The sequence below is a fragment of the Falco cherrug genome, chromosome 1 (genome assembly GCF_023634085.1).
Source record: "Falco cherrug isolate bFalChe1 chromosome 1, bFalChe1.pri, whole genome shotgun sequence".
Taxonomy (NCBI): domain Eukaryota; kingdom Metazoa; phylum Chordata; class Aves; order Falconiformes; family Falconidae; genus Falco; species Falco cherrug.
Genome location: NC_073697.1, coordinates 9,702,674 through 9,713,680, shown reverse-complemented (window position 1 = coordinate 9,713,680; position 11,007 = coordinate 9,702,674). Strand labels below are relative to the sequence as shown.

At 35.8% G+C, this 11,007-nt stretch overlaps 1 protein-coding gene across 4 annotated transcripts in view; it reads right to left on the bottom strand.

Moving 5' to 3' along the window:
- Window positions 1–447: 447 nt before the first annotated feature.
- PCDH10 (protocadherin 10) overlaps window positions 448–11,007 on the bottom strand; it is a 34,333-nt gene continuing 23,773 nt past the window's right edge. The window contains exons 5-7 of one of the 4 annotated variants that reach the window (XM_055699871.1): window positions 6,564–6,659; window positions 4,490–4,564; window positions 448–2,065 (exon numbers count right to left, since the gene is read on the bottom strand). In XM_055699871.1, the coding sequence (XP_055555846.1) occupies window positions 4,530–4,564; window positions 6,564–6,659 (131 nt within the window). In that variant the 3' untranslated portion in view covers window positions 448–2,065; window positions 4,490–4,529. The remainder of the gene's footprint in view (window positions 2,066–4,489; window positions 4,565–6,563; window positions 6,660–11,007) is intronic. The other 3 variants (XM_055699875.1, XM_055699877.1, XM_055699882.1) reach the window with 3 other exon arrangements.

Sequence of the window (11,007 nt, the reverse complement as noted above, 5' to 3'; positions counted from 1 at the left end):
AACAACATTGGGGCTTAGTCCAGTAGCTGTTTGTACAAAGATCTCTCACAAACTGATCAGGAGTCTTTTTTCAATCCATAGCAGGATGGTTTCCGTACAGATGATTTATATATTTCTATCTAATAGAAACTGTCATCGTAAACAAACAAACAAAGCAAAAGGAAGAAACCCAAACTCTATTATGACATAGCAGTGGCTAAATTCAGCTTCTCACACATTCATCCTGTGGCAGCATTTGTGCGGATGTCAGAATTTCTACATAACAGCATGATCCAAATTCCACTGCAATCAGTAAGAAGTTTTCTCTTGTCTTACTTAATATTGAATAATTGCTAGGAATTTGTTCAAATTTGGCTAGACATTGGTTGGTAACACAGTGTTCTCTCATTTGTTTTCAATATTTGACATATTAAGATACAGTGGGGGAAAAAAACACAATACAAAAAGGAAAAAAAAAAGAAAAAAATTTACTAGATTTTTACATTTAGTAAATGGTACTTAAACTCCATGGACATGAAAGTAATTTTAAACTTTACCTTTGAAATTTTACCTTTTTCAATATTTCATAGAAAAGAAACGCTCTAAGATACCGTTTTGGACCACAGAATTATTACAGAACATAAAGATTATATGCAAGGGCTTGATGCTTGATCCTTTTCCCAGCAAAGATGGTGGCCAACCCTATTTTAACTCCAGTGGGAGAGGGGTCAGCTGAGAATGTGCCATGTTCCTAATTTCAAATCTCCTTTGTGATTAAAGAGTCAATAGTTTATAGCATATACTTTGCCTTTGTAATTTGAATTCTATCAACAACTATTCCTAGCCACAAGAGAAATATTTTTAGGCAACATATTTGTATAGTTTCACAAAACTATGTCAAAAAGAGATGTGTGGGTGTTTGTGTGTGTGTACATATGTATGTATGTATGCATACTTATGAGTTTGGGATGATTTTCTTAAAATACTTAACTTCACTTACATTATATCTTACATTGCAAAATGTACAGACACCCAGTGTTCTTTTTAACAACATATACAGGTGAGTTTATAGAGCCTTATAAAAGATTTTGTGATTCCAAATTAAAAACCATAGAAATATAACCAAAATAATGGAGAGTGATGTATACCTCTGACAGTACATAGCGCTCATTCTGGTAATATTGACAGCTGCATCTTTGGCATTGAAAATTCATTACAACTTTTAGACAAAATGTTGTTGCTTACAGCTTTTTTTTTTTTTTTTAAACAAGAAAAACAGGATTGACCAAAATATGAATATTGGGGAAGTACTATTAAAGGTTTATTATATTTTTGTTTTCAGCAAGGATAGCTTAGGAACCCTGAATTACCTTCTCACTTTAGTGTATGGTGTAGACTGTATGAATCCATTTAAAAATCAACTAAGTTGTACCACATTTTCCGGAAAATTATATATAATATAATATATATATATTTTATATTTATTTAGAAGCTTTGAAATAGTACAGTAAACACTTTGCAACACGGTGTATAAACTACAGAATGTCTTTGATAATTTTGTGGGTCACCAGATTAACAACATTTTTATGACCCACAGGTGAAAAGAACATGATCACAATCTCTCTTGTAAAGTTGGAATAGTTTGGGGAACACTTGATCACACAAAAATAATATAAAACAGTCAAGTTTAAAACAGTGATATTGCATTTATAATGCACATTTCTTTTATCTGTACGATTGGCTTCTTGTGGTGAATATAAACATCTAAAGGGCTCAGTGACATTTTGGAGAGAGAAAGATATATAGTGCTGTAAACAGGCACACACTGATCAGAGAGGCAAGATCAGTTGCCTCTGAAGTTTCTACAGTTCTACACATTTCAACTCATTTCTCAGGCCTGCTGAGAGCAATTAGGTCCTATTGTTGGCCATGATGTCTCCAACAGCACACAAATCCTTCAGTTACACAGAACTGGATGGCCAAGATAATGAAGTTGAAAGTTGATGCTTTTTGTTGGTCGACTTTTGTGCAAATCATGCTGCTTCGGGTAAGTCCTGTAGAAGTGACTAGCATATCCTTTTCCGTGCTGCAGGAAAGAAAGAAAGACAGACACTTCTGAGAGGCAATTAAAAAAAATAAAAATCAAGTCTCCAACAGTTCTCGGGTTTAGTATTTCATAGAATGTAGAGAAACAATCAAAACTTGTCACAAACTGTCGCTTAAAATTCCCACTGTAGCAAATAGTTTAACACTGATTCACCTTTCAGAGAAAAGTCTTTTTGAGGCTTGATAGCCCGAAAACCAAACTTCACATGCTGTTTTATTATTCTGTCTAACACTGTCATGGCAAGTATTCCAGTGTGCCTACACTGCATCAGTATAAGAACAAGGCAAACAGTCAGACTTGAAGGTTCAATATTACCGGAGCTTCCAAGCCTATTTTTCCCTAGTTCAGTTTGTTATTTGAGGCAAGATCTAGAATCCCCCAAAGATTCAGAACCTGGTTTTCCCTCTCTTTCAAAGTAAACCATTATCCTCATCACCAAATGACCCTTTAGTGTGGTCCGACAGAGACGAAAAAATGGTGCATTAGTGCTACAATTCAAATTTCAGCATTTACTGTCAGGCTGGAAATTAACTTGTGTTACACAGATGAAGAAGGTCAGTGCATTAGCAAACCCACATTCTAATCCACCAGCTGTGGTAGCTCTATTACCTCAAGACACTGGCTATTTTAACTGTAATTGGGAGCAAAGGTAACAAATTATTTGTACTAGCATTCAGGAAGACCCTAGGTTAAATTCTGACCTCAGTCACACATGAAGTTGAGACAAAGAACTAACTCACTTGCTGAAGTATTATTATCATTATTATTATTATCATTAGTACTATTACTATTATTATCATCAACAGCATTATTGTTTGGAAAATCTTCACTGTTTAGAAAAGCTTGTAATGATAAAATCAGGTTTTACCTTAGCTCCAAATCAACTAAATCCCTACCTGAAATTCAGTATATTTCTGTGCATAAAGTGTTACAACTAGAAAAAAAGAGGAATCCTAACTTTAAAATAAATCTTTGAGTCAAGCCATGCACATATACATGTTAATGCTTGCATGCTGACACACAAACACATCCAGTCTCCGTTCCATTTAACATAAATATATACAATAGCCATACTTATTCACTATATATATTCACTAGTAAACATACGAAATGTATCTACTGTATCACAGGGAAGTTAGATTACTTACAGGAAAATGTTAACATGGGTGTTGTATGTACGTCTAATCTAGCCTGCCTATGCCATAGGATGTACGTGGAAAAATGTGAAAAACATTTATCTTTGTCTATTGAACCTATCTGTTCAACATATAGACAATTGCCAGATGTGTTACTAACATAAAAATTAAAACATCAAATATATTAGGGTTTGGATGTTTCAATTCTGTAGCAAATTAGCAGCAGAATTAGAAAGGATTTTTAAAAGCTTCTGCAAGATTTTTTTTAACACTGTAGTTAAGATTAATGAGATAAGAATGTTCATGATGTTTTGATGCAGTACAGGATCACACCAATTAAGTTTCTAGACATCTTTTAAAATATCTCATGAAATACTACGAGAAACAATCATTTTAATAATAGTAATAACACTAATAACAGTAACAAGACTTGTATTTGACCTTTGAAATTTTTTTCCAAAAGTTCACTAATAATTTCAGTTCTCTTGTAAATATGTAGGTACAGTAGTCTGGATTGCTGTCTGCCACTGAGGAACTCATGCTGTAGTACAGACATGGTAGGATTTTCATGGGAGAAAAATATACAGATACAGAGCCGGGGCAATTGCTGCTTTCATGCAGCACTGCTGTCCTGCTCCTGTCTGACACAGTGCATTGGGGTGGTCGTGTGGCGCTGGAGGTGCACAGCAAAACCTGTTTACAATATTCTTTCAGATACTACAGACATTCACTTAAGGGCTGTGTCCAGTCTTTTGCCATGCAAATTAGTGTGCTTTTTAATTTTTTAATTTCAGTTAATATGCTTATGTTACAAAACAATTGTGCTATTTTACAGCAGTAACTAAATATTACACATTAGGGTGTAGAACACCTGCAAGTCTCTCCACCTACAAAAATCCTTGTCCCAAATCCTAAAATATCCTCTGCCAACACATAAAATGCATTGGATTTCAAAGGCAACTTTTGTCCTCCGTGGTTTGTTTTTTTTTTTCCATGTATTTGCACAGAAATTTATGTGCTAGCAAATCTCTCCATGTCTATACCAGCTTCCGTCTTTTTACAGATGGGGAATATAAATCAGAGAGGTTAAATGGAAAGGAGGATGGACTTAGCTTAAAACAGAGAGCAATGAAAGTTCTGACATCTGCTTCTGGCTCTGTGTGTGTGCATGCATGTGTGTTCATTATTAAATAAACTTTAGTAAGAAACACTGAGCCTCTCTGTATCACAATTTCTCCATCTGTAAAATGGGAATAATATTGCTTACCTATCTCCTAGAGGTGCAGGAAGGTTTAAATCACTATTCTTTATAATCCACTTTGAGATCCAGAGATGGCAAGTGCTATAGAAATGGAAGTATCAGAGTCAGTGTAAGAGCTGGAACAAGAACACCATAATTTCTGGTGCCTAATATCTCCTCTGAGATCACAGCTCTCTCTTTCATCCCTATTTTATCTCCCGTTCCGAACTCTCAAACTAGTGCATAGGGAAGCCTCAAGTCTGTGTGAGTATGGGTACTAGATAGAGGGTTTTAATAAGCCATTTCACAATTCTGTTAATGTAATTATACTATTTGTACATATAGTCTAATAGTATTTGAGGTGAACAAGATGATTAAAGAATCACAAGTATTCCACTTGAAATTCTTAGGGTACATGATTCATGCTGTACTGACTATTGATCCTTCCTCAAAGACCTTAACAAAGATTTTGAGTGTAAGAGCGCTTAATGAATAAAAGTAATATGGAATTGCAATAAAAACTGGAAATACAACCCAGAAAAAAATACATTAAAATTCATTTGTTCCTCAGTACACATAACTAAGCCTCCCATTCACAGTTAGCTAATTCTGTGTAGACTGAGAGAAGAAATGCAAAGACATCGGTGGTAGATGAATAGAAAAAGAAATGAAAAACACTAATATGAGAAGGAGAAAATAGAAAATAAAATATGCAATGATTATTCCTAGCTTATGAATCAGAAATAACAGTACATACTGCAAAGCCCTAGTCTGTCTAATAAATCTTCCTTTCACCCTGTTGTGAATCATCCTATTGCATCCAAACTTGATGTCAGACTACTATTTTACAGCCATGAACATAGTCATATACATTTCCTCTTTTGGCAAACCCTAGGAGGGATTGCCTGCACTTGGAAGACCTTCAGACGCTCTGAAACAACATTTTCCTCCTGCTTAGTATTGCTAGCTAATCTGACTAGGACGGAGAGAAGGCCTGTTGCTTCCCTCCACAGCTGGCAACCAAAGCAGGAAAAGAAAACACATCCTATATCTTTTATAACTATTGTCACTTTTCACTCTATATTTAACTATATATTATTCACACTATATTTAAGAGCACCATAAATTCCCACAGCACTGTATCTGTTAAAACAGAATGACTGCACAGTTCCCCCAAGTGCCAATGGTCTAAAGATCCAAATGAACCCCTGGATAATAAAACCTCCAAAGAACATCACATGCCAGGCATGCTGCTGCTCTTACAGAAATATTGCCGATCTCCCTTCACTTAGGAGAAAGAAGATGCTTGAACCTAAAACCTTCTCTTTTAAATCAAAGCAAGCTATGCAACAGGAGAACAGGGGAAAAAGCCAGGTTGTAAACTGTCATCTTCCTATTTCAGATCCAAATTCTGTAAATTATCACTATATCCAAGTAATATTTGTCTTCGTATGGGCTTTCAGACACAGGCTTCTATGCAAGCGCTCAATGCATTACTTTTTTTCTTGCGGGTCCCCTGTAAAAAGCATGTGCCCCACCACGCTACATTTATGCAGGTCAGGTGGTCCCCACGCAACAGTGCAACTAATGCAGAGATTACAGGAGGCTGTGATCTCCTGCGTTACACCCAGAAATAGCCCAGCTATTCAGGCTTTTTGGTGAAAGCCTTTCACTTGTAGTGAACAATAATTTAAAAAGGAGTTAATTACCTCACGTACATGATGGCAATGTTGGTTTTAAATTTGCATTATTAACTTTAATTCTCTTTATATTTTTATGGTTTGCTTTACAGTCTATATGTTAACTGTAGCAGATGAAATACCGCCCTTCACTAAGTCCCATTAGTTTTGACAGAGCCGGGAATGGATAATTCTAGTGGCAATCAACAGACTGCAAATTCAGCATTCTTGTTTTAACTTGGCGCAATGAATAGAGACCAGGACTCAAGCGGTGGTGGAAGGCATTCTGTATGAAAGAACTGTATGAAAGAAAGGCTGTTTCAGCTAACCTCAAGCTCTAGTTCAGTTATCAGCAACTATATTTTTGGAAAGAGGTCAACAAGTGAACGGGAATGCAGAGTAAACTACCATAGCTGCCTCACCCTTTGTAGTGGTGCATCCAGGTAAAGGGTGAGACACACGGCTGGGGCTGGGGCTGGGGGATGTAGGATGGGGATTACTCTGCTGCCACCCATGTTCTGTGAATAAAAAAGTATTCCGGTCATTGCATGTGTCAATTCAGTATCTTTTTCAATCCATAAAGTCTTTTTTTTTTTTTTTTAATGAGCTATTACTTAAGCTTTTCAAAGCATTGCTAATAATACTTTATGAAAACTCCATTAACGACATTATAAAAAGAGATTGTCTTATCCAGTCCGATAAACTTGGGTACACAAATATAAAAATAATATTTTCTCATATATCTTTTCCTCATAAAGTAATTTCAGGGGAACATTTTTCCTCTTCTCTCAAGGCTTTAGTTAAGAGATTTTGTGTGTCATATCTATGTACTCTGTAGAGCACACACGGACAAAATAGCTTGCACTCCAGATGCCCATGTTACATTTTACACAATTAATGTGGTTTTGTTAACTCTGCATTATACCAAATAGTTGAAAAAAGGAAGATGGAACATACTTACTCTTGTACTTAAAAATAAAATAAAAAAGGCCAACTGTCTCCTAACATCACTGAGTCAGTTGGCTCCGGCAGCCGCTGTTTATGTGCTTATGTATATGTCTGAAGACTCCTGAAGACCACCAAGAGAGTTGGGTAAGAACGAGACCACATTCTGCCTAGCCATTTCTGGCATGTGACAAGATACGGAAGGCAGAAGAAACTTCTGCACATGAACATGTAAGTTGCACCAAGGCAGAAATTGTCCCTAATAAAGCCATGGAATTCAGTATGACTGAAATGTTCTTTCCGGGATCTGCAAAACCTGAAATATAAACATTGTTTCTAAGATAAACTAACAGCATTTGGACTGATGGGTACAATTACCCAGATTTCATGTGAAACAAACAAAAAAAAAAAACCAACCTGGGAGCATTAGGTCTTCAGGCTGTGAATAAATAAAGTAGGCCAAAATGCAGAAGTTTGTAATTGTCGAACTGAATCTTTTCTGGAAACAGACTTGCTTTTAGCTAAATAAATAAACACCACAGACCATTAAAATCTTTCCTTCCTCTAAGAATACAACTTTACTTCTGGAACAAAGACGATTATGCTAAAAAGCTGTCTTTTGTGTAAAATAATGTAACCACATGTATTGTCCTTTCCTTTTGTCTTATATTAAGTGCATACATTTTCATGTCTATATTAATTTAAGTTAGTTCAAGAAGCAGTGATTCCCAGCCAAGCCAAAATTTGACAGTTTTGTGGTGGGTGCTGCACTGACCATAATCTAGTGAACGTGACAAATAGTTTTACTTACTCCGTGAAAAGGGGGAAAGTGTTTTTTTGCACTTAGGTGTGAAACTCCAGTTTTCAAATTCAAACTTAGTGTTGAATTCTGTATCAACAACTTCAACAGATTATCAGTCTTTTTTGAAAAAAGTTTATTGATCAAATCTCCGACTGACATATATTGCCACTTCTATTACCTTCACTTCAAGATTGGAAAATACATACTTAAAGATGTTTTTTAGGTTTGGAACATGTCTTAGTAAATATTTTCACATGGCAAATGGGATACTTGATACAAATGTTGACACATCATGACAGTCACTGAAATAATGTTTCTCTGGTGCCACTGAGTGCTCTGAGATTTATATTCTACCTGGACTTAGCTGATCCTCTGAAAGAGAGAGAGAAGGAAAAAAAAAAAAAAAAAAAAAGCGCCTTTCGGTCCTTATGAATAAGTATCCAAGTCCCAGTTCATGTAAGCACCAGAAAAAATTTCTTTCTGTCTAGGACTATCCTCAAGCATAGGCTTAAGTTTAAGCACTGACCTTAATCAACATGTGCTTTACATTAAACATACGATTAAAAAGGATTTTCTTTTGAATCAAGTCCTGGATTTTGTTGTCAATGTTCTGTGGCACACAAGATACTTTTATGTGTATTTGATTTACTGTTCTAAATGCTGACTTTTTTTTTTCTTTTTTTTTCCCCTGCCAGCAACTGCCCAGTGGCATAGTACATGTCAGATTTGATTTATCTCTGGTTGCCATTATTTACTACAGAAACAATGCTTTTTAGTTACTACAATTCAGCACAGAAAGTGCCAAACTATATTCTATAACGTACCATAAAAATACCACAGACAGTTTTCCCACAAGATATGGCGAGCAGAAGAAAGCATTTTCATCTTCCTGTACTATTATAACTGTTATTATCTACCTGAAAACACTAAAGATAATACATGACATCACCATTATATTAAGAGAATCATGGAATATTTAATTTTGCAAGAGTTCTTATAATTATGTACTGTATTAAGACCTATTAAATAACTCCTAAATTATTCCTGATGTATGTCAAACTTAGCACAGAGCATATTCACTAAGAATATTTTCAATTTCTCCATCAACAACTTCTTCTAATTGCATACATGTTCTAGTAGCAAATTCCCATTTTTCCCAGCTCTCTGTAAACTAATAATTCTGGTAGTCTCCTTTGTAATACCAGTATTACAATTTATTTTTTTTAAAGATTGCTTGTATATTTGTATGCAACAATGTTTTCTCCTCCTCAATCTTCATTCCTTCTTCCTTCATGCAGTTTTGGGTTTGGTTTTTTTTTCCCCAAAATTCACCATTTTATTGCACTTCTCTGAAATCTACAATATTCATCTCTTTAAGCTGACAAGCCTGAAAATGAACATGTCAGTTTGAGAGTTAACCAATGCAGTATACACTAAAGGCTGGCTACAATGTGACTTTAAAATTTTCAGTGCCCTGGGGAGACGAGGAGGAATATGAAACATTCCTCTTAAATTGCTCTTAAATGCCTAAGTTCCCTATAGATTCATGGGAGAAGCAGACACGTCTAAGTCATCATTTGGTGGCCTTCAGACGTGCCTAAATTAATCGTGCTGGATTTGGCCTGAAATAATTAAATTTACTTGTTCTTACACGAGGTAACATGCATTACAGTATTACCTCAGCATCACACAGTGTATTCCTATCCAATTTATCTTTGCCATGATGTTTTTTCCACCACCCCTCTCTCCTAGCAGGGGTTAGGTGGCATCAGGGTCTGGCAGGTATGTCCCCTTTCTTTTTGTAAAAGTTTTATTTTTCACATCTAAAGCACAGGACTCAACTTTGTTTTTCATGAGCAGTACATACTGAGATTTCAGAGTCCTTCCCAGTTTACCAAGATAACACACTTAAGTATGTCACACAAACTTCTCACAATCCTTTCAAAACTTCTCTTATTCAGAAAGGCATACAGGCTCAGTTTCTACCCATGAACGGTTTGCCCGGGACCATTCTTCATCACTTAAGTCTACCAGAATGGAATGATTTATATCCACATTATTAAAATTTCTCAGCCGTATTGAGCAATATATGGGGGCCACATAGTGTGATCATATTCAATCTGCTTTCAGAAATGATCCCTGGCCTGTGTTCTGACACTGGCACCATGTTTGTTAGGGAAGAAAGCTAGCTGACACAGGCTAACGGCATGCCAGAGTGTAGGAGTACAGACCATAACAATCCAGTGCTGGGAAGGATCCTGTTTAATTAATTAGAAGCAGTATAGCCATATTGGACATAATGAATATTGCAAGTACAAAGCACACAGCACTTTATCTCAAGTAGAGCAGAAAAAAAGTTACTACTACATCCCATTTGTAAGCAAGAACTTTTTGAGATCTCAATTCCTATCAATGCACCCAGAGCTGTGTGCAGCTACATTCAACTGTCATCTCAATTCCAACTGAGAATAGATGGACATCAAATTAAAGCACAAATAGGAAACTAAAAAAGTCACAAAGTGACAGGATTTTACTCTGACATAAGATGAATCCACAATATCAGCATCTATAAAATCCCTTATGAATAAAGAAAGGTTGCATTCAAGCAGTTTCTTAATGAATCCTTTTCCAGTGCTGAATGCAGCCATGATGCTGGAGGTGAAAAGATAAAGTCAGAAGACTCAGGTCACTTGCTAAAACAGGAGTCTGTCATTCCCGAAACTTCTTTGGTGAATCTACTCTGCATCCATTTTTTGTTTCTTTCTAATCCACATTACTCCTGATAACCTGTGAAAATGTCATGTAAAATAACATCATTTACACATAATGAAATAGATTCGTGTGTATGCAAGAAATGCAGATTCACTCTTGCAACTCATACATGCACATAGTTTTCAGGTAGAATTTAGGAAGCAAGTTCTGAAGGTTTGCTTCCTCACGTCCGCGATATTTTCTTCAACCAACAAAGACCTACCCTACCAAAGAAAGAAATTAAATTACCTTAGAAGTGTTTGGATTTTCAGTGAATCCACATTGATTACTTTCCTCATACTTTGTTCTTCCAACAATGTATTACGTATTGAAGTTAAACATGGCGTTCTAATTGTCTGTATCTCCTG